At 41.8% G+C, this 27,907-nt stretch overlaps 5 protein-coding genes across 5 annotated transcripts; 3 read left to right on the top strand and 2 right to left on the bottom strand.

The window, feature by feature from the left end:
* Positions 1 to 7,462: 7,462 nt before the first annotated feature.
* On the top strand, positions 7,463 to 7,810 carry GLRG_00319 (uncharacterized protein; the record flags this gene model as incomplete). The annotated part of the gene is made up of 2 exons (XM_008091004.1): positions 7,463 to 7,693; positions 7,787 to 7,810. 2 exons carry the CDS (start codon positions 7,463 to 7,465, stop codon positions 7,808 to 7,810), a joined length of 255 nt encoding a protein of 84 aa, XP_008089195.1.
* An 11,010-nt stretch (positions 7,811 to 18,820) lies between these two features.
* GLRG_00318 (uncharacterized protein) lies at positions 18,821 to 19,590 on the top strand (the record flags this gene model as incomplete). The annotated part of the gene is made up of 2 exons (XM_008091003.1): positions 18,821 to 19,486; positions 19,579 to 19,590. The coding sequence occupies 2 exons, from the start codon at positions 18,821 to 18,823 to the stop codon at positions 19,588 to 19,590; spliced, it is 678 nt and encodes a 225-aa protein (XP_008089194.1).
* Positions 19,591 to 20,286: 696 nt separating this feature from the next.
* GLRG_00317 (CrcB-like protein) lies at positions 20,287 to 21,729 on the bottom strand (the record flags this gene model as incomplete). The annotated part of the gene is made up of 1 exon (XM_008091002.1): positions 20,287 to 21,729. One exon carries the CDS (start codon positions 21,727 to 21,729, stop codon positions 20,287 to 20,289), a length of 1,443 nt encoding a protein of 480 aa, XP_008089193.1.
* A 1,058-nt stretch (positions 21,730 to 22,787) lies between these two features.
* Positions 22,788 to 23,648, top strand: GLRG_00316 (uracil phosphoribosyltransferase; the record flags this gene model as incomplete). Its single annotated transcript, XM_008091001.1, has 3 exons — positions 22,788 to 22,985; positions 23,069 to 23,168; positions 23,242 to 23,648. 3 exons carry the CDS (start codon positions 22,788 to 22,790, stop codon positions 23,646 to 23,648), a joined length of 705 nt encoding a protein of 234 aa, XP_008089192.1.
* Positions 23,649 to 23,861: 213 nt separating this feature from the next.
* Positions 23,862 to 26,871, bottom strand: GLRG_00315 (DNA ligase I; the record flags this gene model as incomplete). The annotated part of the gene is made up of 2 exons (XM_008091000.1): positions 23,862 to 26,754; positions 26,804 to 26,871. The coding sequence occupies 2 exons, from the start codon at positions 26,869 to 26,871 to the stop codon at positions 23,862 to 23,864; spliced, it is 2,961 nt and encodes a 986-aa protein (XP_008089191.1).
* Positions 26,872 to 27,907: the final 1,036 nt, after the last annotated feature.

Here is a 27,907-nt window from a genome sequence, read left to right as displayed (position 1 = left end):
GCATGACTGACATGGGGTGTCGAAATATCGAGAGAGAAACGGGTTATCCGCGCCCAACGATTGGATGCCTTGTTACACCATATAGCCGCTGCTCGGCCGAAGGACCCGAAACAAGTAAGACCTCCGAGCTTTTCAAAAATGACACACAGTAAGTACATGTAGTGTAGCTGTGACTTTGATCAACACAGCCTGATCTGCTCTGGATCCGCCAAGGAGGGATTTAGCGACGACGAAGGAGAGACCTCAAACCAGTTCGACGACGAGATTATAGATGAGGAGAACTTGGTAAAAACGGAAGACATGGTCGAGGGTTGTTGTTGTTGTTGTTGTTGTATTTAACGCTGGGGCGTCCCTATTTAGGGCAAAGGGCGCCTAGGCGACTGACTCTAGTTACAAATATGTCCATATCCTGCTCCTATCGCCAGTCCCTAGGAATCTAGAGTGTCTTGCTCCCTACTGTCAAGTGCCCACGGCTCTTCAGTGTCCTGGTTCATCTTGGTTCCCCCCTTTTACTACCTCTGGTTGTCGTAATCAGGGGGCTTCTGTGTGCCTTGTTATACAGTGCTATTTGCATATCTGCTCTATAGTGTAGGCTTAGCTTAGTTATATACCCTACCTTACGTTTATAGTGTCTTATATAGGAAGAGTATAGTGTAAGTAGAGTTATAGTAAGTGTAATATAATAAAGGAAATATATAGCGTAGTGTTATAGTTATATATAGTTATAGTAGTAAGTAGTTACTATAGGGCCTATAGCTCTCTTCCTCTATAGATCTACACTTAGGTAATATTATTATAGTTTTATTACTATATTAATATCTACCCTAGTAGAAGGTGTAAGAATAAAGCGTTCTACTATCCCTTATAGAGCTAGCCTGTTACTAAGGTAACTTATCTAATTGTCACAGGACAATAACCGCTTAACTAAAGGGCGCCGCCTAAGACTAGGTGGCGACAGCTGCCTAACTATCTTAAGGTTAGTATAGTGTTTTAGGGAGTAGGGCGTATTTAGCTAGTAATAGCCTTACAAATCGCAAGAGAATAGTTCTCTAAGATTTAGCTTCTATGTAATACAAGACCTATAATTACTAATACTTCTTTATAATTTTAATAGTCTATTACACTAATAAAGGCCTATAATAGTAGCTTTAGCTACTAGATGTCTAGTTAGTTACTTTCTAGCTATAGTAGTCCTAGTTAATAAGATAGGCATAAGTTATAGTGTTTAGGGGCATATCCTCCTAAAGAAATTATTCTCCCTTAGGTACCTAATAAACCACTTTACTTCTATAGTTACTATCTATATAAACTACTTCTCCTTATTTATTTATAGGGGTTATTATTTTTTCCTAGCCTTTCTATACTATATAGGATAGGCTAGGGCTTTAAGTTTACTATAACTATATCTTATACTAGTGTTATTATATCTAAATCTCTAATAGTAGCTTATAAAGTCTCTATATATAGACTATACTACTATTAGCTAGTGTAGCTACTCTCTTAAAAGTATTATAAGCTCCTTAGTAAGGTAGAGGTTTACCTAAAGCCTTAAAGGCTTATATCTATTAGGGTAGTTATTATCCTACTAGGCCCTAAAAGCCTATTACTTTTCCTCTCTTAGTTACTATCTTATATAACTATATATAGGTGCCTTAATATTAAGATCTATTAGTCTTATTATAGTGCCCTCCTTAGCTAGTTAGTTAGCTAGCTTATTCCTTAGGATATCTATATAACTAGGTACCTAGTAGACGTACACCTTCTCCTTATAGTTATTAGCGTTATTAATAAAGTTATTAAAAGCTTTTTATAATAACCTTATTAGCGCCCTATTAAGTCTATTAATAATAGAGGAGTTATTTAGGCATACTATTATCTTATCTATCCCTTTATTATACCTTAGTGCTACTTATAGTCTAGCCTATACCTCTTTAATTTCTACGTTATAGACCTCCCCTCTAGGGAGGCGCTATTAGCCTTAGTGCACTAGGTCTACTCCCCTAAAGACTATATAGCTATACCTTATCTTATTATATAACGTCTAAGATCTATTTATATATACTATTATATATATACTAAGGAGCTAGCTTACCTATCTTAGATATACTTTTATTACTACCTCCTTAGTCTAACTTATAGCTTAGTAAGTTAATAACCTATTATAGCTCCTAGGCTAGAATTCTAGGTAGGGGAAAAAAAGGACTACTTTTACTATATCTATAAGTATAATAGGCTAAATAGGCCTCCCCCCTCTCCTCCTTTTAGTTAGGTGTAATTAAATACACTAAACTAGTAGGTGTTACTTATTAAGAGTGCCTATATATAAGCTATATTATTATTTAGTAGCATCTAAGAGCTGCTCTACTAGGGGTATACTTAACTTAAAAAGTAGTACTAGAATTAAGGTAGTACGCTATACTAAAAAATATCCCTTAAGTATTATATTTATTACTATTTATATCTTTATAATATTATCTAATAGGCTATACCTTATAGTAGTTAGTTAGTTACTATTTTATTTTAGCCTCTACTTTTATCTCTTTAGGTATTAGACTTTAGAGGTATATAGCACCTAGGGTATTACTATTATATAGACTACCTTTTATAGGTAGTATAGTAAGGCCCCCTTATATACTTAGTTTAGACTATATATATAGCTTACTATTACTTAGGCTATTACTATCTTTTTCTTAATATATATCTTATAAGATAACTTCTAATTAAGCTATAAGCCTAGCTATCTTATTAACTTACCTAGCTATATTACTATTACTTTATATTATATAAGGAGTTATAGTATTACTTAGTGTTATAAGAAGTATATTACCTTTATTTTATTATAGTTAAAAAAGATCTTATTCTTTATACCTTATAAAGTTATTTTATTTAGTATTACTTATACCTTATCCTTACTCTCTTTTTTTATCTTACTTTTATAAAGTATTATATAGTTATTAGCGTAGCTAAACCTTATTAGGGGTAGTCTAAATCTATATAGGGGTTTAGTGTAGTATAAGTATAATATTAGTAATATAGGTAAGCCTTATAGAAGTCTATAGTATAGTAAGAGTATTAGGGAGATATAGTCCTTAAAGTGTATTCTTACCTTCCTATAGGTAGTAAAAAAGTATACTTACTAAATAATGTTATCTAGCTACCCCTATTCTTATAGTGTTTTTACTAGCCTACTGCTATTAACTATATTAAAGGCTCTCTAGATATTTATTATAATAAGTATATAGTATTTCTTATTATTTAGTGCTACTTTTATATTATATACTAGCGTTATTACTATATTAGTAGCTAAGCGTTATAGTAAGGCTCTAGCTACTTATAGGTATAAGATCTTTAGCCTAACGTACTTCTATATAAGTCTCCTTACTACTAGCCTCTTAAGCCTCTTCCCTATAGTTAATAATAAGAAAATAGGTCTCTAGCCCTTTAAGGTGCTTTAGTTATAGTTTAGTTTTAATATTATTACTATCTTTATGTCCCTAAACAGTAGGAGGTAGTGCCCTAGCTATATATAGTTCTTATATAGCGTCTTTATATATCCTCTAATATATAGCTAGGCTTCTTTAAGAAGTAAGACTATAATACTATCTACACTAGGGGTAGTGTTACTAGCCCTTAGTAGGGCTAACTTTACCTCCTTAAGCGTTATATAGTTATCTTAGTCTATCTCTTTTTATAATACTATTAGTATATATAGGTTAATATTAGTATTAGCACTAAAACGTTTTAGTAGTTATTAGTAAAGTAAAGCTACCTTTTTAGTAGGTATAGTAACTATATTTTTATTATCTTATAAAAGAGGTAACCTAAATTAAGTAATTAGCTATTACTACCTTATTACCTTATATAACTATTAGTCTATCTTTATATTATTAATCTAGTTAGCCTAGTACTTTACTTTTACTTAGTAGATAGTCTTCCTTAGCTCTTTAGCTATAAGTACTATCCCTTTTAGGGGGTTACTTCTCCTTACGTTATAGTAAATCTATCTTACCTCCTAGCACTCTGTTATCTACTACACTACTAACTTCCCCTTAACCTACTTATTCCCTACTATTACTATAGCGCTTTATAGGAGGTTAGTTAACGCTATAGCTACTTAGTTAAGGTCTGTTAGGGTGTCCTAGTTCTCTAGGAGAATCTAGGCTATATACTTAACCTCCCTCCTAAAGTGTGCTATTTCCTCCTCTATAATAACACTTATCTTATTACTTATCTTTAGAAGAAGTCCTATAGTTATAAGGATTATTATAACTAAAGTTAAGTAGTCTAACTTTATATAGAGGTAGTCTATAATATTAGTTATAGTTAGGGGGATATTTAAGAAGGAGAGATCTAGTATATTCTTACTATTATAAGTAGGGAGGCCTAGGGGACTAATAAGCGCTATTTATTACTTATCTACTTATTTTATTAAGTGTCCTATATAGTAGTTTAAGGTAATTCCTAGCTACTATATAAGGTGCTAGGCGTTAAAGTCCTCTACTATTAGTATATTAGGTCTTAGTGTTTAGTTAGTAATTACCTTAATTACCTCTTATATCTATAGTTCTTTATATATATTAATAAAGTGCTGCCTTAAGAGGGTAACACTAAGTATATTATAAGAGGGTGTTACTATAATATTAAATATAGTAGTGTTTATATATATCTTCTAGACGTATATAAGTACCTAAGGTCTAGTGTTTATATTTATCTAGTGTAGTATAAGTAAGAAAAGTATATAGTTTAGTGTAGTCTTTATTATAGACCTATTATTACTAGAGTACTATAGCTCTTAAATTATTATAATATTAAACTATTCTTAGTTTATAAAGGTAAGTATAATATTATACGTTAGGCCTAACCTTCTTATATTAATATAAAAAATCCTTAGTTATTATTATATATAGGTAATATTAGTAGGGATATACCTAGCTTAACTAGGGGGGGGGGTAGTACCTCCCTTTAAGACGTCCTTTATTACGTTATCTATTTAGCTAAACACACTAATCTTATATTAGTGTTAGTATACTAATTTCTATTAGAGTTATTACTTTAGTCCTAGGCTTTAGTTACACTTTAGTACTATAGTTAGATCTATAGGCCCTCTTTATTATCCTACCTTTATCTCTAATTCCTCTTTCTCTTATACTATCTTATATAGCTATTTACCTTATTATTATATAATCTATTTTTAGGCCTTTATTAGTCTTATAATCTCTTGCCCCTTCTGTTTAGGCTATACTAAGTAGTGTTTATAGTTACTCTTAAAGAGGCCTCTATAGTTAATATACTACTATAGCTTATTATATATTTTATTTTTATAGTCTGCCTTTAGTGTCTTATAGTTCTTATATATTTATTACCTTATATATAGGTGTATCTTATACTAGTTAAAGTATATAGTACACTAGTTTAGCTAGAACCTTTCTTATAACTACTACACTAAGGGGCTATTAAATAGTTAGAAAGGCTTAATATTAGTTAGAAGGGCTACTATCTATATTTATAGTAGTTAGTTCTAGGTGTTTTTAGTAGTATATAGCTTTAGTAGCGTCTACCTAGTTATTACCTATATCTTAGTTTTAACTATCTCCTTTATAACTTTTACTATATTACTTTTATAGTTATATATTTTTATTAGGACCTCTCTAATTCTATAAAACGTCTAGGCCTAAGGACTATTAATAGTAGTTACACTAAGCTATTAAGATAGCTTAGTATAGCTATTAAGTATAGCCTGTCTTACTTTATAACTATTTATAGTAACTATAAAACTAGTTAGAACCTTAGTTATTTTTTTAATCTCTATAGTTTAAATCTTATAGATTTAAGTAATATCTTTATAAATAGTAAAAGTTAGTACTTTATTATTAGGTATTTATATAAAAATATAATTATTAATATAGTAGTTTTATAATTATCCTTATATATCTCTTAATTAAGCTATAGGTCCCTAATAGTTAGGTCCCTTTAGGACTTTTAGAGCCTAGCCCTGTTATTATTACTATTAAGGGGGGTCTATTACTATTTTTCTTTAGGCTAGTAGTGCTAGCTAGGCTAGCTAGGCTAGTTAGACTAGCCTAGTTACTTAGCTTAGTTATATTAGCTAGATATCTTTATATAGTGTCCTAATAAGTAGGTAGGCATAGTAGTCTAATACCTAGTTATAGTATCCTTTTAACCTTACTTATTATATAGTCTCTTAGAGGTTATTAATAAGGGTGTTAGTAATATATCTAAAACTGTTATTAAGCGCTATAATTTTACTTAGCTAGTCCTTAGGGGCCTAGGTCTAAGTTATATTTATTATTAGCCTATACTATAAGGCGTCTAGCCCTAGCTTTACCTTAAGTAATTATATAAGCTTTAAGTAGTCTTTTAGGGTTATAGTTACTATAGTGTCTATAGAGGTGTTAATCCTCTTACACTTTAATAGTAAACTTTTACTAATTATAGAGCTTACTACTATAAATATTACTATTACTAGTAGGCAAAAGCCTGGCTGTGGCGTAGCTAGAGCTAGCAAAGCCAGCCTATTAGGGGCCGGTATAGTTAGGGAGGGGAGAAGTACGTAAGTAATGTGGGTGTTAGTGAAATAGGTGTAATGCACGCTTGGAAGCTAACAGCTCCAAAACGTGACAGATAAATAGAAGGGAAGGTTGACACATGGTCGAGGGTGGTACACTAGGTGGCCACTAACATGATGATAACCCTGTAGCAAAGTAGTTTCCAGTTTTCAAAAAGCTTATCATCATCAGCTTCTTGGGGCCAAAAAGCCTGCCTTACCTTTCCTTTCTCCCATATATCTTGCTTGATAGGTCTGTCTTTTCATTGATTCTGTCGGGCTCCTTGTTGCAACGCTATAGTAGCAATTCTTTCTTGCCTCATGTCGTGTTACCAAATGATTTAGTTGCCTTGTATTAGCTTGATATTTTCATCGCCAAATCGTCAAATGGCTGCGGTATTGGCGCTTCTGAACATTGTCCCATCTGTGATGTTAGGTTGGCTTTATCCTGGGCTTAATTAAAGATTTGAAGACCCGTTCTTTCCCCTTCCCCAGCGTTGAGATTTTATTAACTTTGAAGGGGCTCCCAGACCTCAGTCAAGACCGAATCTGAGGGCTGGCGATATAGCGTCCCTCCTGGAACCTGCAAGTCTTGCCAGAATAGGTAAGGAGTTCGTTCCCATATCGGAATTAAGTATTAAAGCGGCGGTTGTTTTCTTATCGCTGATGCCAAGAAAATCGTGAAAGAGGGCTTTTCTCAAATGCCCATATCGCAGCAAGGGTATTTCTTTGGTTCAAATGCAGGCAGCAGCGTGTCTAGGTTTGTTCATAAAAGATACTGCTGACCCCTGCAGGCTGAGCCTGACTGTCAAGCTCTTCTATCTCAATTCTTTTGTTTCGATTCACGTGTCCACCAGCCGAAGTCTAGATACAGACTGGCATAGAGCCGTACCAGCGATGTCTGCCACCTCTCATCATCACGACCTTCTTGAAATCACCACATCGACCGAATTAGCCTCGGATAATATACAGAAAAACAGGGCATGGGATTCCACGAACGAGAATGAGAACAGAACAGAGAGTCTGGCGAAACGACCAAGCTCAATGGCCCTTGAGCTCGACGAAACTGACAGCCCAGAACACCACACCAGGATAGAGCTGTCTCACGAAGACTACACCGTTGTATGGGTATGCGCTCTTCCTATGGAAATAACTGCGGCGAAAGCGATGCTTGAAGTTGTGCACAAGCCCCTTTTGTCGGGATATTCAACTGTTCAATAGTGGAGCCAATCCATGGTCACGTGATTTACTATCACGTGACTCACCCTAGCGGCTTACTTACACTACTATAAATACCTATAGCAGTAACCTCTTCTCTTTTCCTTTATTATTATCTTTACCTAGCTACTAATAGTTAATTAATACTATTATAGCTACCTTAATTATAATCCCTATAATACTAATACTAATTAGTAGTTAACTTTATAGTTACTACTACTATAGATTAGTAAGGATTATTAGAAGAGGCTATAATACTTTACTTACTATAGCAGCTTAGATTAAAGTATTAAAGTGCTACCTAGCCTAAAGATTATTAGTACCTAGGATCTTATAATACCTAGTAAATAACCCTTTAAGCCTTACGTCTGCTATATAATAACTACTATTACTACTATTAACTTTATTACTTTTAGAGAAGTCCCTTCTTTTATATACTACTTACTTACTAATAACCTTTATAATATCTAGTATAATTATTTTCTTTTTATACCTAAGTTTTTTTAAGTTCTTTTTCTTTTTATCTTTTAACCTTTTTTTTTTTTAATTATTAAGATTTTTATTTTACTAAGTTTTTATCTTACTATAGTAGTAATAGCCTATATAAGATTATAAGTAAATAGACTCCTATAAGTTCTTATCTAAATAAGATCTTACTAGTAGGACTAGCTATAAAGTAGTTAAGTAAGAACTACTTAAGTAATCTACTTTTAATATAGTATTTATAAATAAATAGCTTTTACTAACCTTACCCTTATATACTTCTAATATTACGTTATTAGCTAGGTGTAGCCTATAGTAATTATAACTCTTTTTCTTAATTAAATAGTTAGTAGCTAATTATTACCTTTAGTAAGTATACCTCCTTTTATTCTTAAAGTAAGGTAAAAAAAGTAAAAGTTACTTATATTACTTTAATTTACTTACTTTTTTTTATCCTTTAAATACTTATTAATAACTATACTATCCTCCTTACTTTCTTTTTTTTTTTAAGTAAGGTATAGTTATTAGTAACTAATATAACTTTTACTTAACTTTACTATCCTAATTAATCTAAAAAGACTACTTATTATTTACCTTTAAGTAAGGTATATAACCTTAACTTCTTACCTTTCTTCTTTTAAAAATCTTTAACTATAGTATCCTACTTACTAAAAGGTAAGGTCTATATATATCTCCTTTTAGAGGTAGTGTATGTCTCCTTTTGTTCTTTAAGTAAGATCTACTATAAGGCCTCCCTAAAGCTATCTCTTTACGTTACTAAAGCATAAGGCCTCCTTAAAGCTATTTACTACTATTTATTTATTTATTATTTTATTTTTTTATTTACTTTATCTCTTACTTATACCTCCTTATATTATATTATTTATTTACTTATCTTATTATTATCTATACTAATAGTAGTAATTCCTCTAACGTATAGATTTACCTCTAACCCTATAGGTAAGAAGTAAGTGCCTATAATTAAGAGGTTAGTAAGGCTAATAAAGGGTAATAATAGTAAAGAAAAGACTAAGTAAAAAGTAAAGTAAACTATAGGCGCTAGCTAAGGTAGAAAAGTATATCTATCTATAAGATATTAAGGATTTATATCCTATCCTAAAGTGTAGCTAGCCCTTTATTATTATATAACTATAAGGTATAACTAATTTAGTTAATATTCCTAATAGCCTTACCTAAGTTAAGTAATATAACGCCTTAAGCACTATTATTATACTTTAAATAATATAATATAGCTTTATATAGCTATATAGTTAATAGCTATAAAGATACGCTACTAAAGACTTTAAAGAATAGTTACTTAATACCTTTAAAGGTACTACCTATAAAACTATTATTAAATTTAAAGACTACCTAATACGTAGGGGTATATAGGTATTAATAGTAAAGTCACTAACTATTACTAAATAAATCTACTATACCCTTAAGGCTAATAATCTAAAGGCATAGACGCTTAAGGATATTAAAGAAGAGAAAAAAAAAAGTAAGGATTTTTACTTAAAGATTAATAAACCTAACTTTATATAAGATATTATAGACCTACTACTAAAAATAATATTAACATAAGATTAACTAGGCCCCTCCTATATTATTACCCCCTTAGTATAAGTTACTTAAGTCTAAGAAGGTTAATAAAGGCCTATTAATCTAGCCTTATTATATAATAACCTAAATTTTATTCCTTTACTATTTAAGCAGGTAAGTAATACTTACCCTTACCTATTAGTTATACTAGTTACTACTACCTTACTTATAACTTACTAGCTTACTAACCTTATTAAATTATACCTTAATAAGATAAAGTATAGTAGAGGGGTATATAAGTTACTTAAATTAAAGCTTATAATCTTTTGTAACTACTACATAAAGGCTAAAATCTAGTAAGAGCACTTTATAAGCGCCTTCTTTATTATACTTAAAGGTAAGGCTATAAAGTACTATACTAACTATCTCTATAACTAGACTAACTTTATAACTATAGTAATATAGATAAGAGGTAATTTTAAGAATAAAGAGACCTTTTAGGCCTACCTTACTAAGCTATAAAGGACTAATTTAATAAGGACTATCTTAAATAATCTAAATAAAAGTAAGGCTAAATACCTAAAGTTACTTATTAAGAAAGTAACTACCTTTATAAGAATAGTTATAAGGATTAGTACCTTATCTAATACAGCCCTCTATAACTAATTACTTAACTCCTGCTATAAAATAGAAAAATACTCCCTTACCCTTTTTAATCTATCTTTAACGTTTACTAGTATATATAGCTAGCTCTAATTAGTAATTAGTAACGTAATATAATTTAAATAACCTATATATTAATACCTAACTAAAGAAGTAAATAATTAATACTAAACTAACTATACCTATAACAGCTAGTAAAGTTACTAGTAATTTAGCTAATATAACTATAGCTATAGTAACTTTATACTACAGCGCCCTTTTAATAGTAATTTATAGTAATAAGCACCTCTTTTACCCTTATTATTATTTATAAAGAAATACTATATATATAGTAAGCCTAACTATTAGTTAATAAGGCACTTAAAAGACAAAAGGTAATAAGCCTACTATAAGTATAAAAAGTAGTATCTAACAGACTTTTTACCTAAAGCCTTTAACTACTTTATAACTAACTTTAAGAAATATAAGCTATTTACTTTAAATAAGGAAAGTAACTATATAAAGAGTAATAAAGATAAAGAATTAGGCACTACGTTTTACATGTTAATAATATTCTTTAACTTATTTACTATTAATAGGCCTGCTCTTTTTTTATTACTATATAACTAATTTATAACCTATTTTCTTATAAAGGATAACTCCCTATATAAGAATCTATATAATAATAAGCTACCTAACGCAGACGTCTTTACCCTTAATAAGTAATATTTATCTATCTTATTCTATAGTATTATACCTAACTCTAGCGTAGCTAAATATTTAACAGCTAAATATAAGTAGTATCTTACTTTTTACTACTAAATAAAAGGAAATCTAGCTATAAATAAGTTATAAGCAGGTAAAATAAAAATCTGCTTTAGTAGTAGTAACTACTTTAAATTATAAGGGGTAATTAATATACTAACCCCCTTTAGTACGCTAACCTTCTATATAATACTATTAAACACCCTATTTCTACTTTACCTTATAGATATAGATTAGTATAGTATTAAATTTAATAACCTTACTAATAAGCTAATCTAAAGTAACACTATTATACTTACTATTTATAAATAAGGCTATATATAGATACTACTTAATTAATATAAGTAAAGTATTACTTACTACTATCTTATAGATATTAAGTTATAGTAAATTTATTATTACTTTAGCTACTTATTAGTTAAAAGGCTTTATTACGTCCTCTAATAATCTAGTAATAAAGTTAAGATTATAGCCTTAGAGAAATTAACTAAGGTCTACTACTACTACTAGATAAATATAAAGGCGCTTAGTTACTTTAAATTTACTTTATATAATAATAAATATAACTTTAACTATAAGATTATTATTAATATTATCTACCTTAATAGTAACTGCCTAGCCTTATATATAGTTAATACTATAATATCCTTTTAAGCAGCCTGTTTACTTAAAAACATTACTACAGAGTATATATAGGAGGCACTTTAGATATACTAAATTAATATCTACCTTAGCCTACCTAACTAGATTATTACTAATACTAGCCTAAACTTTTATGCTAGTAAATTTAAGTAGTTAGTAAGGTTACTCTATATTAATATTAAAGAAATACTAATTAAAGCCTATAATAATATTAGTAAGGTTAAAAGATACTATACGCCCCTCTAACGTATATATAATATCCTTTATAGTAAGGGCTACGCACCTAAGGTTACCCTTTAGCTAGCTGTTAAAGTAATTAATAATATAGCTAGCCTAAATAGCCTAGTACTTACGCTACTAGTCTTTAGCGCCTACCTATAAATCTCTAACTTATTACTACCTTTACTAACCCTACTTAAAAGGGCTAAAGTAGTAAGAAAAGTAATAGAGGCTATTTACTAGATCTATATAAAAAGGTAAGTTAATAAGGTAGTAACTATATGTAACAGCCTAGATACTGCTATAACAGTAGCCTTTCTGCTTTAATCTATAGTCTATATCTAGTGTAAAAAAAAAGGCTAGTAAGGCCCTTTTTGCCTTATTACTAGTAATAAGACTACTTATACTATTAACCTCTCTTAAGGCCTATAAACTTTTTATTTAACTATTATTAAACTATACCTTAAAGATACCTATAATAAGTAATAATAGCTACTCTTTAAGGTAGGTAGGTAAGGTAATAAAGAGAATAATAATAATAGTATAGCAGCCTTATTACTTACTAATATCCCTACACTTACTAAAAAAATACGTAATAGTATTACTATTACTATACACCTATAGCTAAAGTAAAAAGCTAGCTGCCTATAAAGGTATATTAATTTCTTTAATAAAACTAGCTTTACTATTAGGCCTACTACCTTCTTTACTACTATAAGTATAGTATATATCTTAATAAAGGAAAAAGCTAACTAACTATTATTAATTAAACTATAAAAAAAAAGTATTATTACTACCTTAGGGAAGCCTTTTAAGTAAGTAACTACTACTAAGATTAAAGGGCTTATTACCTATAAGGTATTTTACTTTATTTAATATAATAAGAATAAGCATACTAGAGTATAAATATTTAAATTATAGATTATTAATAAGGTAAAAGGCTAGAATAAAAAACTATATAAGAAATCCTACCTAGTTATCTAAGGATACGCTAATAATAGTAAAAAAGTAATTCTTACTTAGTTACTTATAATCTAGTAAGCTAGCTAGTGCCTTATTTTTACTTTTACTTTATCTTTTATTTATAATAATAATAATTTCTTACTTTAGTTATATAATATTACTTAGGCGTATATATAGTTAACTACTTTATTAAATTATATAATTCTTATATACCTTCTATTATAAATATAAGACCTTTATCTAAAGGGCACTATTATATAAGTAGTAAAGCTGTTATATAGTATTATAAAGGCAGGCACTTACTAGTAAGTAATATATAGTTACTACTATAAAAAAAAGCTTTAAATAAAGACTTTAACTTTTAATTTATACCTACTAATTACTAATATAGAGAGCCTAGACTTTAGGATTATTAGTATGTAGACTAATAATACTATTACCCTTTTAGATAAATCCTTTTCTACCTATAAGGCTAATAAGCTTACTAAGGCTATATTTACTACTAAGGAGAAGTAAATCCTTACTATTAATAACTTACTTACCTTTAATAGTAGTGTAGTATCTCTAACTACTAAGAGGAAGCTCTTTCTTTAATAAAAAGGCTAAGGTAAGAGACTTTAACTTATTAATAAAGAATCTCTATAAGCACTTAAGTAGTACGTTAAGTAATAGGCCTATAGTGCGTATATTATATTAGTCTGCTAGCCTAAAGCGTACTTTAACTACTTTATTATAGTATAATACTAATTACCTAATATAAATAAGATTAAAACACTTAACTATTATATTACGTAGTAAATAAATAACCTTAACTATAGTCTGTTATTTTATTTACTTAACTTTAAATTTATAAAGCTTTTTATCTTTATAAATAGATTATTTATAAATAATAAAGACTTTACTTTATAGCTAGGATTTATTATTATTCTTACTAATAAGGCACCTATAAGTACTACTATAAGTAATAAATTTACTATAACTAGTAATATTATTTACTTTAGCTTAATAAAGTATAAGTAAGTTACCTAAAGTATACTAGCCTTTAAGATTTATAGTATAGTTACTAGTACTAACGTTACTTATACACTTAGTATAACTATTATAATAATTACTAACTACCTTAAGCTACTATATATACTAATAATCCTTTATACTAACTTATACTTACTTTATAAGTGCCTTATTAAGCTTAGGACTATAAAAAAGAAAAGGCTTATAATTAATATTATAGCCCTCTAGTAGTTATATAAGTAACATAAGGTCTATAAGGTATAATAGATATAAGGTAATAATAATCCTACTAATAGATTTACTAAATTATTACCTAATAAGGCGCTAGAATAACTAGTTAGAAATAGGATAGTTTAGATTAGTATAAAAGGATAGGTTTCTTAAGCTACGTAATAGATTATATAAACAAAAAGTATTAAATACTTTTAGGCTTTTAATTTTTATTACGTTTTTAAGCTTTTTAGCTACTAGGCAGTATCTAGGCTATTTATAGTAATTTTCCTTTACTTTAGAAAGTTACTAGTATTAGGATATTTAACTATTTAATAGTAGAGCTAATCTATAGTTACGTAATTTACTATTACGTAACTCACCCTAGCAGCTCACTTACACCACCACAAATACCCACAGCAGTAACCTCTTCTCTTTTCCTTTATTATTATCTTCACCTAGCTACTAATAGTTAATTAATACTATTACGGCTACCTTAATCGCGATCCCTGTAATACCAACACCTTTTGATGAACCCCAACGACACCAACTAGTATGTTTTCGGCAGCATCGCTCGCCACAATATCGTTATTGTTTGCCTACCATCTGGGCAATACGGCACGGCTAGGGCTGCTATCTTCGCAAACAAAATGAATTGGAACTTCCCTTCTATCTACATACGGTTGACTTTTGGGATTGGCGGCGGTGTCCCCAGCAAAGGTGATATGCGGCTCGGCGATGTTGTCGTTGGCAGGATTGGAATCTCTGGCCGATTTCACGTAACCGATTTCCTACACTACCCCCCTTGGAGTATCTATAAGGCAGTCACCAAGCTGTGGGACAATCACAAATCGCAATCCAGTTCGATACCCTTGATTCTCTCCGAGATGATACAGCGGAATCCTACAATGTCCGCCTACACGTATCGTGGAATTGAACAGGACCGGTTATATGCGGCTACCTACGACCATGTAGGCGAAACCTGCGAACTTTGCGATCCAACCAAACTCGTCCACCGGAACCCGAGGCCCGATAACAACCCACGTATACATTATGGCACCATAGACTCTGCGCACCAGGCTGTGACGCGGGGCCGAACACGCGATAGGTTGGCAGAAGAGCGTTACGATATTTGGTGTTTTGAGACGGAAGCAGTTGGCTTGGAGAGACGTTTCCCATGCCTCGCCATCCGGGGCATTTGCAATTATTCAGATTCCCACGAGGCAAAACAATGGCAAGAATATGCCGCAGCTACTGCTGCGGCTTATGCAAAGGAGTTAATGTCTGTAATACAACCAGGTCTAGTGCCCCCACCGTGGCCAAGCGCACAAGGTAAGTCCAGCACCTTCATTATCCCCCTCTCACCCCCTCTAGGCTCTATATGGCTAAAGTGTAGAAGTGTTCCCAGACGAGACGTCGCTAACGCTGAGGCGAGATGGGTTGATACATTCCTTGGGACTCCGGCAAATCGACAGCCGATATGAGAGCATCAAGGAAGCTCATTCTCAAACGTGTCACTGGCTGCTTGACCACCCTGATTATTTGTGCTGGCTAGATCCCAACAAAATGACCAACCACCACGGCTTTCTATGGATCAGCGGCGAACCTGGAACAGGAAAGTCGACAATTATGCAATATGCTTTGAGTCAGGCGACTCAAAATGCTACGCCCGAAGCTGCCTTCATCTCGTTCTTCTTCGACAACCGCGGCTATGACCTGAAAAGGACCATCGACGGGATGTACAGGTCGCTAGTGCAGCAATTGTTGTTAAAGTTGCCAATGCTTCGAGTGGCACTACACGATGTAATAGCGGATGAACCTCTTTCCCCCATCAGTTGTGGCCTATCCAGAGTTCCTACTCTACAAGGCCTTCTCCTCAAGGCCATTTCAAGGCTGGGCCGACAGGAGGTTACCTGCTTCGTCGACACCTCCGATGAGTGTGACGAAAAAGAGGTCGGGGATATGCTTGACTTTTTTGTGAGATTGGGTCACTGCGCTTTTCAAAGCAACGTCAAGTTCTATATATGCTTTTCCAGTCGGCATCACCATATGGACATACCGCATTGTCAAAGATTTACCTTGGAGAAGCAGACGGGCCACCAAGAAGACATCGAGTTCTACGTCCAGGATAAGTTGCAAACTGGGAACAAGAAGCAAAGCGAAGACATCAAAGCCCAAGTTCTCCAGAAGGCATCAGGAGTCTTCTTGTGGGTTGTGCTAGTGGTGGATATACTCAACAACGAGTATATACACGGGCAAATATCCGCAGTCAAGGAGAGACTCATTGAAATACCTTCTGAACTTGGCGAGTTATTTCACCATACCTTGGCGCGAGATAAGGGCAACATGGAAGACTTCCTTTTGTGTACCCAGTGGCTTCTCTTTGGCAGTCGGCCGCTCACAAGGGAAGAGTACTACTTTGCCATGACAACTGGCTTGCAATCTCATGTTCCTGGCCCTCGAAATCCCGACAAGATAACAACGGAAGACATGGACCTGTTCATTCTTAGATCTTCAAGGGGACTGGCTAGGACGTCAACCAGATCCGACAAGTCGATTGTTCAGTTCGTCCACGAATCGGTGCAAGACTTCTTACTCAAACATGGTGGCATCCGCTCCTTGTGGCCAGATCTCGAAAGCGACTTTGCCGGGAAAAGTCACGAACGACTCAAGGATTGTTGCCATACGTACCTTCAAGCCGATAACAATGATTACCCAGACGAGAAAAATCACGATTCAAGAGAATCTCTTGAGCCGGTACTGAAGGAAGTTCGCGACAAGTTTCCTTTCATGGAGTACGCAGTAAGTCAAGTGTTGCATCATGCTGAAGCTGCGGCATGTTCTATATCGCAGGTGGAGTTCCTGCAAGACTTTTCTGTCCTCGTCCCTGGATCCTGGGGTCCCCGCCGTCGCTTATTTGATCCAAATCGAAGCTACCCTTCGCCTGGCATAGTTTGCGGCCGCTCAACTCCAGACCAGGCGCCAGAGAGCTTCTTTCACTTTCTCATGGAGCAGAAGTACACGTCACTGATTACAACGATAATTGGCTCTACTTCGCTGTTTATCAATCCAACAATTGGTCCTTTGGCAACCAATGACAACGTTCTCTCCAGAGCCCTCAAGACGAAGAACGCAGCCGTGGCAAGGGTAATCCTGCAGTCACTAAAGGGCTATCAAGACCTTCATGGTGGCATACTACCAGACGACCCAAGAATAGCCCGTGGAGTTGGATTCTTGATCAACAAGCCTGACAAGGTGCTACGACGTACACCTTTATCACTCGCTGCAGCGCAAGGGCTAGCTGGCACCGTCGAACTCCTCCTTGAATTCGGGGCTACTGATGGAGAGCTCAACCCGAAGACACTGCTTTCATGGATTAATCTTGCTTGTAACAATGGGCATGGCGATATTGTGAAACTCCTGTTCTCCTGGAGCCCCAGCATCCGACCCAGCGGGAAGTATCCGGAGCTGCAGCCATCTCACTATAATCCCAATCATGAGGTATCATGGATAAACATGAGCTACAAATCTGCTGCGTTTATGGCTCTTGGCGATTCTATGACTTTGCCAGAAATGCAATGTGACCCTGTATTCATTACCGAGGCCTTTTGGCAGGCAGTGAATCATAAGCAGGATGACATAGCGACATTTTTATTCAAAAAAGGCGCCAAAACATACCCAGACGCAGGTCCTGCAGGCCTTGGTACAGTCCTACATGCCGCTATTCACTCGGGGCTGGAATCTCTGACAGAGTTGCTGCTCGAGAAGGATGACGACATCAAGATCATCGACAGAAAAGGTTCGACAGCACTTCATATCGCCAGCGGAAGCTCAGCACTACCCCAGCCGTCATCCGCGGAGAGGATAGCAAGAGTTCTGATAGCAAAAGGCGCCGATGTCCAAGCGTGCGACAACGACGGCAAAACGCCTCTCCATCTCGCTTGCGGAAACCGAACTTGGCCGGGATCACCAGCGGTGGCCGAGACTTTGATTGGGAGCGGCGCCGACGTCAACGCACTCGACAAGGACAAGAACTCTCCTCTCCATGCTGCCTGCGAGGTTGGGAGTCAAGCAACAGTGGAAGTGCTGGTTCAGAAAGGCGCCGACATACGAGCACCCAACTCGGATGGAATCTCGCCCCTTCATCTTGCTGTTCAGGCGGGCAACCAGGCGATCGTTGAAATGCTCCTTGGCGAGGGCGTCAATCCCCAGACGCCGGATGAACGCGGCAAATCCCCGCTCCATCTTGCATGCCAACTTCCAGTCCCTGGAATCGCCGAAATCGTGATCGAGAAATCGACGGACCTCGGAAAGCTAGACGAGGATGGCAGATCACCGCTGCATCTCGCTTGCCAGTTTCAGAACCTGCAAACCGCTCGAATGCTGGTCGAAAGGGGCGCTGCGGTTGGGATTCCTGACATGTATGGCAAATCGCCACTTCACCTTGCTTGCGAAGCCGAAAAACCAGCGACGTCGACAGAGCTTAAGAGCAACGGTTATAGCCGACCTCGGGAGCCAGATCAAGTGATTCGCAATCGGGAAGTCCCGGAGACGGTCGACATGCTGTTCAAACACGGCGCCATCCTGAACTGCAAGGACAACATTGGCGAGACGCCACTTTTCTCTGCCGTGAGACGGAGCGCCGGTCCCATTCTCGATCGTCTGTTGGAATTAGGCGCAGACGTTTCCGCCACGGACACGGAGGGCCGGACGGCGCTCTGGGCGCTGCCGATCAAGAGCTACAGTGTGTATCTGGTCGACAAGGGGTCACGACTGCTCCAGAAGGGGCTGGATCCCATGCACAGAGATAACCTGGGCCAGACCTTTTTGCACGTGGCGTGTCACTCTGCCGTCGTGGACCGTCTCTACCTCGACGTCGTACGCGAAGCCGTCAAGTTTGGCTTGGACGTCGACGCGCTCGACGATTCGGGCAGAACGCCGCTGATGAACGCAGCGAGGTCCGGCAACCAAGACTTTATCTTGTTTTTGTTTACCCTGGGAGTCGATGCAAACAGGGTTGACCACGACGGTCGTACGCTGTTGACAGAGGCTGTCCGGAGCTGTGATCGGCGGCTCGGTAGCTACGATTCGATGGTTCACCGCTTCCTGGAGTACGGGGTGAAGCCTCACGCATCAGCTGAGGCCGAGCACAATCCCCTTTTTCTGGCAGTGGGAAATGCGTCGGAAGAGGTTGTAGAGCAACTTCTGGAACACATTGATATCGGGGTAACTGATGCCATCGGTCGCTCTTCCATGTTCTTCCTTCCCCAAACCTACGTGTCGAAGGAAGAGATGAGGGCAGATTTTCTCTCATCCAGCTACATGGCTAAATGTTTGATGAGACAGGGGGCAGATATCAGTCATAGGGACGGTACTGGGAAAACTGCGCTGCATCATGCGGCCCAAAAGAGATTGGACGGGCATGAGGGGAACCCATCGGAGTTCTATCGAACCCTCAGCGAACTCGGCATCGGGGTCGACGCGCAAGATCAGACGGGAAAGACGGCGCTTTTCTGCTCCGTGTCCTGCGGGAACTCCTTGGCGATAGACTGTCTTCTTCAGATCGGTGCGAACCCAAACCTCGGAGACGCCCGCGGGCAGACGCCACTCTGCGAACGCATAGCTGGCAGGATGTCGGACGTGGTCCCGGACGTGCGGCTTCTCCTCAAGCACGGCGCCGCGGCAGGGGCAGTGGGGATGAACGGCGAGACGCCTTTGGATTTGGCGTTGCGGCTAGGAAACACGGAGCTGGTTGGGTTACTACAGTCTCACTTGGGCCTTACCAATAGTCTCCTTGGAGAGCATAGTGATTAGAAACAAATCGTCACAGCTACGAGGAGCGTCAGTTTGCCAAAATATCAACAGAGATTGACGTTACAACATAGGTTAAGTCATCCACAAAATCATGAAGTCAGACTCTCGACCATTAGAAGTAAGTACGTGTCCACCAAATATCATGGTATGACTGGCTCGACGCTAAAATCACTAAAAAACCAAAAGACTAGGCTTCTCATCTCGGACATCAATCAATGCGTACACTTCAGTGGCCCAAACCCCTCGGACCACCGCAACGACCCCATCACGACGACCAACACCGCGAACCCCACCATCACACTCGACACGCCGTACACGTACGCGTGCCGCCGTCTCAGGGCCGTCAACTCGGTGACCCACGTCGACACCGTCGTCAGACACCCACAGAAGCCATCCTCGACGCCCTGCAGCAGCTGGCACCCGAGCACGCCGCCCACCCCCGCGTGCGCCAGGTCCCAGCATATGCCCAGCACCGCGACGCCCGCGATGTTGACCGCAAAGGTGCCGAGGGGGAACGTCGGCGCCCGCGGGTTGAGCCAGCGGCTGACGTAGAACCGGGCGAGGCAGCCCACGGGCGCGAAGGCGAGGGAGAAGACGGCCTGACCGCGCCAGGCGTCCCGCGGGGGTAGGACTGCAAGGACGACGGCGCCGGCCCAGGCACCCCAGCCGAGGAGGACAGCACCGCGGTCGAGGATCTTACGACCGGGGGGATACGCTGCGGACGAGCCGTCGGGCTCGAGGGCCGCGGCGAGGTGGCCACCGACGACCAGAGCCGAGAGGGAGAGGGACACGGTGGTGAGGACGACGGCGAGGGCTGCCATGAAGGAGTACCCGCCGTCGCGCGGCGCGGTGACCGCGCCGGGGAGGTCGTTGGTCAGGGCGAGGAAGACGTCGCGGACGAAGGATGAGAAGGAGGTGAAGGAGCCGCAGAAGCCAGTGGCGAGCCCGATGTACAGCGGGATCGTCTTCTTGGCCGCAAGGTGTGCCCTCGCGGCGGCGGAGGGGTCGATAAAGACGGCGTCGGGGGCCCACTGGGGCCTGAACAGCAGGTGGTCCTCGGCCAGGAACCCCATGACGAGGCTGCCGCCGACATTGGCCCACAGGACGCCAAAGGACACGGGCGCGCCGGGGTAGGCGGTCAGGGCCTGAAGGCCCAGGCGGGCGAGGGTGCCGAGGACAGCGAAGAAGATGAGGTACGAGACCGTGTACAACTCGATCTCTAGCGCCGACAGGAGCGACGCACGCCGAGACGGCGCCACAGCGGTCCCGTCGGGCTTGTCGTGCCGGGCGTCCTGCAGCTCAACGTCGTCCAACGGCCCGCGATCCCGTCCCTCGCCGATCCGCGTCGTCTCCTCCGGGCTATGTGCTGTGGCGGTCAGGCTGTTGCTGGGGCTGATGCCGGAGCTGTAGATGTGACTGACGGGGTCAGCGACCGTTTTTTTTACGACAGTTTCTTGGCCCTCGGGCACGTCATGCGCGATGGGGCCGGCGTGTTGTGAATCGATGCTCATGTCGCGCGGCTTCAGGGCGGTAGGCATGTCAAATGTGCCTCGGCGCCTGAAGTCGACGACGGGCGGCGCGTCGTCATTGGAGCGGTCGTCACCCTCGCCGGTGTACGCGAAGAAGTCATGACCGCGAAGGTCGCCGTTATGCATTGCGGTTTCCGTCGTGATGATTTGGCAGGCGCAGTTGGCGCAATGTCATGACGACAGTTTTGGTTGGGAGCTAGTTGACGAGGGTCTGGTCGGACCGAGGCTTTTGCACCTTTTTTTTTTTTTTTCCTTAGCCGGGTGGTAGTCGTCTTATCAGGCTTTTCAACATATTGACGTGTAAAACAGTTCTGATGTCTGATTTTAATCCTTGGCGAATGCCGGAAGCGGGTGTCAGTGTTAAAAAAAAGGTCGAGAATGTAGATGTGATGGACATCATTCCCGGCCCTATTGAATTGAAAACGGCAACCACGGCTCGGCTATCTCAGCGTTCCCTCCTCCGATTAACGGTCAAGGCGTCCCCTCTTTTCTTCACCGATAAAAGCGGAGCACACCGAGGTGTGACATTCCACAGTCAGGTACGGATACGTATCTACCCTACCTTACCTACCTGGGTACCTACCTCGGTACGTACTGCTTGTACCTGGGGGTGTATAAATGGAGGAGGTAGGTATATCATGTTGAGGGGCATAGACGACGATAATTCAAGAGGAACAGGTTGATAACATGTCAATTGCCATCTCTCCCTCTTACCACGTCTCCCTCCCGTGCATGAAAGCTATCAGCAACAACAAGCCAAAGCTGAGCTGCAGGGCGGCGATCTCCGACGGCTCGTCGCAGGCCGGAGTCTACCTGATCGCCTACTACCCCTCCAATGCCAGATGAGATGGCGGGCAAGCGTCCCCGCCTTATCTTATCGTAGCTCCTCCTCCGCACGCACGCTGCCCCACTCCCAGGTGCCCATCGTCGCCGGTCAGGAGGACAAGGGGGGGACGGGCGGGAAGGACGGACGGACGTACGTGGGCGTTGGACCCCTTGTCCTCCAACCTATCTCTCCCCAACCTGTCCTACCCAACCTCTCCAATCTCTCTCTCTTCCTCTCGGGCCGCTTCTATTTCTTCCTTTAATTGCGGTTTCCTCCCCACCAGTGTTTAATCCGCCCTCAGTTTACAAGTTCCCCATGTTCAGTTCGTAATATACTCTCCAGGAATCTCCACAGAACCATGGCTTCCTCAACGAACACCCCGCAGCTCCCCCCCAACGTCCACGTCTCTCAGCACCCGTGCCTCCGCGCCAAGCTCTCGCAGCTGCGGTCCCAGTCTACGCCTGCCAAGTATGTCAAGACGCTGGTGAACGAGATCGCGTTGATGGTGGCCTACGAGGCACTCGCCGCTTCGACAAAGGCGACAGACGGTCCTAAGGTGCGAACTAGTGAACCCCCGGGTCCGATCCCATACAACAACAGACAGAGCTCATGATAACTGACTCTGGAAAAAAACATCAGGACGCTACACCGCTAGGCTTCGAATTCATCTCGACCGAAATCACTCCCGGCAGCCTCTGTCTCGTCCCCATCCTCCGCTCCGGCCTCGGCATGGTAGAAGGTAACATCGTCCTTCCAATCTTCAGTCCCCTCTTTCCCTCTCTTCCGACCAGGTCAAGACTAACACACACCAGCCGTTCAAACCGTTCTCCCGAACCCCGTCCCCGTCCACCACCTCGGCCTCTACCGCGAGCCCTCGACCCTCGAGCCCGTCGAGTACTACAACAACCTCCCCAACCAGCTCGTCGCCGACGGCTCCAACGCCGGCGCCAGCGACCTCGCCATCATCCTCGACCCCGTCATTGCCACTGGTGGCACCTGCGCCGCCGCCATCCAGACCCTGCGCGAGTGGGGCGTCAAGCGCATTCTTGTCCTCGCCGTCATCGGCGCAGCCGAGGGCGTCCGCCGCGCCGCCGCCGAGTGGGCCGACGCCACCGACATCTGGATCGCCGGCATCGACGCCGAGCTGACCCCCAACGGCATGCTGAAGCCCGGCCTCGGCGACGTCGGCGACCGCCTGTTCCTCACCATCGGCAAATGAGCGGTACTTTTCCTTTTTTTTCTTCTTGTTTATTTTTCTGTTGTGTGGATACATCCTGGTCACGAAAACTTCAACAGTTGGTAGCATTTATAGACGGGAAATAGGTGCCGGAGTTGAATACAGTGACATTTTACTCAGGGTATAAGGCTGATTACTGTCAATCCCGTTTTGTTTGATTGTGCGGGAGTTTTTCTTTTTCTCTTTTTTGCCGTCTCATATGCGACCGTATCTCTCCTCGTCCAGCAATGTTTTCTCGCGCCAGCAGTCCTCGACCCACGCCCCAGTGACAATGTACGGAATCCTCCGCCGATTGCTGACTTGTCGACGAAGACCCTTGGCGGCCTCCTTGAGCCGGTCACCCGTTCCTATAAGCACTATATGCGTGGCAGCTTCGTCGTCCGCATCGCTCACCAACCGAGCACCGCCAAACGTTAGATAGTTTCTAAACTTGAGCATCTTGGTATCATCCCCTTCGCCTTCGCTGTCGGCGTCATGTAGGTACACGATGCACCGGTGGAACAAGAACCCTCTCAGCTGCCCCATGTCATGGCCGCGCTCCAACAGCTGGTTCACAAACTGCCCTTTATCAAAGGGCTCTGTGTCTGGCTCTCGCTTGGGCATGCTCTTGAATATCGCCCGGAGCTCGTCCAGGCTGATATCCCGGGCGTAACTGTCGCCGTACATATCCGTATTCTGTAAAGCGACCGTCTTGAGCGCCTCCGTTGCGTGTAACAGGTGTTGTTCCTCGTACGGTAGCAACAGGGACTTATCGGCCTGCTCGAGACAGTCCTGTATCCACTTCGGTTTGATGATGTCGACGCCGCCGTTATTCTGTCCTTCTTTGAGCAGGCTTGCCACCTTGACCACCTTTTTGTCGGCCACCAGGATCATGTTGGACCGGGGCACCGCGCGCTGCGAGATCCGTCCCCCGTGCTCCTCGATCAACGTCTCGAGCTGAGCCTTGGTCTTCTTGAACGGCTTGAGCGACTCCGACAAGACGCAGAACTCGAGGCCGTCAAAGAGCTTCGACTTCTGCCCCTCAAACTGCACCGGCAAGTTCTCCGTCCCTGCGATCGTCACCTCGCGCTTGACGCGCTTCACCGACTTTCGCTTGCGGTTCTCGACGCTCATGGTCTTCTCCTTGGCCTCCTCCTCGACCCGCTTGCGGAGGTCCAGGAACTCCTGCACGCTGAGCCCGTCGTCCCAGTTCTTGTCCGTCCTCAAGCGGCGGAAACGGGGAAACCGCAGGGTGAAGCCTAGTGAGAACTGGTCCGAGCTGCCGATGCTCGCCGCCTTGGCCTCCACGACAACTGAGTCGCGCGGTCGGATCCAGACATCGGGCCTCTCAAACTGCCGGTCGCCGCCGGCGAGCTCGATGTATTCCACCGGCGGCTTTCTTGTGTCCCACTGCAGCCACTTGCCGTCTGTCCGGTGGCGGATCTCGGCGTAATCGTTTGCGCAGAAACCACCGCCCACTTTGAAGAAGCTGAAACACTTCTCTGGGTTGGCTCCGGCCTGGATATGGTTTTCGCTGACCCGGAGGCCGCACAAGAAGCTGGAAAGGGCGCCGCCTCTGCGACCCGAGCCGTAGTAGCCGCCGATAACGACACAATCCAGCGACTCGCCGAACTCGGACATGTACTCGGGTTTCACCTTGAGCCAGTCGTCGTTGCGGCTGTTGAGTCTGTACATGGATCTCGGGTTTTTCAGGACCAGGCCTTCCGATGCCTCGGCGACAACCTTGCGAAGGAGCGGTTCGATGGCGTCCGGCGAGGTGGCGACTTCGTACTCATGGATCTCCAGCCTCCTGTGTACACCCTTTACTGCTTTGGACAAAGCTAGGCGGCGATCTCGCAGCGTGTACTGGGTCAGTGGCTTGTCATTTAGTAGCAGGATATCAAAGACGCGGTAGAGTGGGCGCGGACCGGAATTGTTGTATGGATTGTTCTGCTCGGCCAGTGTGGCGGTTTTGAGAGTCCCGAAAGGCATAATCTTATCGACCTCTGGGTCCCAGGTGATCATCTCTCCGTCCAAGATGAGGTTTCGTACCCCAGTCGCGAAAGCGTCTCCCAGGTGGCGGGTCAATGCCCCCTTCTCGTCCCTGAGGCCATTGCCGTACAGGTATGTATAATCTTTCGCCTTGCGGGACCAGAAACAAAAGCGCCACCCGCCCGGGACACTCGAGTCTTGCGTGACGTGCATCTGCATGCGCTCGCCGTCCAATTTCTCTTCAATCCAAAATTCGGGGTCCTCTTCCGTTGGACGGAGGTAGTCGACCATCTTCTGGAAAGAAGAGGGCATCTGGAACTGTGCGAGTTGCGGCTGGAAGCACTGCATGAGACAGACACCTGTATCCTCCTGCTCTAGACGGGCCTCAGGATCGTAGAGTTCCCAGCAGACGCGCCGCAGGCTAGATGAGACGCTGAATAGCGCCTCGCCGTCCGGATGCCAGAGACCGAGAAAGGTTCTTTCGGTCGCGCCGACCTTCATCTGCTTCAGAACGATGCGGATCAGCCACATCAGCTCCTCCGCGTTCATGCGCTCGTAGAAGACTTCAAAGACCTCCAGATTCTCCAGTTCTCCCGTCGAGGCGGCCAATTTGTCCAGCAATTCGTTGACCTCGGCGATTGTCATGTCGCCAACCTCGGTTCGCATCGGTCGCTTGGAGAGGACCTCGAAGCACCGGCCAGCAAAGTCGCCAGCCAAGCGCGACGCAGCAGTGTTGCCGGGTAGCTTCCAGTGGAGTAGGCTGTATCCGTCGTCCGAATTCTTGTCGATCTTCATGAGCTTGACGAGAAGCTTTCCTATGGCGTTCTCTTTCAGGCCGTAGTTGCCGCGATCTCGGTCTTTGTCAGGCATAATCAGCCGGAAGGCCGGATAAATGTCGTTTCCCACCTCGTTCCGCCATCTGGAGATGAAGCGCTCGATGATGTGTCGGCGTTGCTCCTGCGGCGATAACTTGGTGGGGCCGTGTGGTCCCTTCTTGGCGCGAGGAGGACCACGGCCGGCTGGCTGCTTCTTGTTTTCATTGAGCGGATTGAAGAGACTTTTGAATAGCTCCGAAAAGCGCATTGTCTGCGAATGATTGCGCGGCCGGTTGGGGTACCTGGCCAGGTGTAAACGTCCGTCGTCGGCATAACAGCAAAACCACTCACTTCTCATCCAGTTCCTCTAGCGTCATGCCGCCGGTCGCATACTGCTTTTCTTCCTCGTCCAAGGCCATTGCGTCGGGCGATCGATTTCGCCTGCGTTGGCTCATGATGGGCAGTCGAACCTGCGGGTTCTGCTTTATAGGAAGCGGTTCGACGGTATTCAAAAAGTCAAATTTATCCGGGATGGCCGTGAATGCAAGAGAGACCGCTTTAGATAGATGTGCTGAGACTGGGAGTGATCTTTGTTGCGTTGGGCGCAACCATGACTTATACCCATTGCGTTTGACTGACCCGAGGCCGTTGGAGTTCAACAGTGGATTCGTTGCCTTGGGGATGCTGCCTAGAGGTAAATGCACCAAAGCGGGCCGGGTGGGGTGTTTACACCAGATCGCTAAACAGGGGTGTATCAAAGTACAGCTTTATTGCATCAGAGGAAATGGAGGCCCCTATGCATGTAATAATAACAGAGCAGGTACGATCAACAGAACGTATATGCATGCTTCGTCACTTGGCTGAGGCGTTAGAATCTGCTACGTTCTTTTCCAATTGCCATATTCTATATCCATGATATTCTTCAACAAACTCATGCATCCTTCTATGTGCTCCGACCAAGACCGGAAGACTTCCGGTCCTGAGGACGGCTCTTGACAAAGGAGGTCTCGCTAACTGTTTTCTCTGCGCTTCTCCATAGGCTCAGCGGTGGCGTTCTTCTTGGCGTTCCTTCGGCGCCACAGGAAGAGGTGTGAAGCCACGAAGAGCGATAACAAAAATGGAACCGAGAGCGATGCCAGCAGCAAGACCGCCAGAGAGGCTGAGGAGTTGTCTCCATAGTGTGAGAGGGTCGTGCCGCCAGCGTCAGCAACTTTCTACTCGTTAACGGTAGCGTTTGAGAAAAGTGATGGGCGAAATTGCTTAACCACGATCTCACACACAAGATGAATTCATGGATCGCCCGCTAGCCGCGATACATAGCCATCGTGTGTCTAGCCCTGCTGTGTCGGGCGCCCGACCTGCTCGCCCCCCCGGTATGACGGCCCTCGCTAGCCGCCTCCGCCGCAGACATCACACCACGCGACGGCAAGCGCCGCTTGGAATCGTTTGACTAAT

Source organism: Colletotrichum graminicola (assembly GCF_000149035.1).
Source record: "Colletotrichum graminicola M1.001 genomic scaffold supercont1.1, whole genome shotgun sequence".
In the NCBI taxonomy this organism is placed as follows: Eukaryota; Fungi; Ascomycota; class Sordariomycetes; order Glomerellales; family Glomerellaceae; genus Colletotrichum; species Colletotrichum graminicola.
Note: the sequence above shows the minus strand (reverse complement) of the source record. Positions and strands in the feature narration are given on the sequence as shown.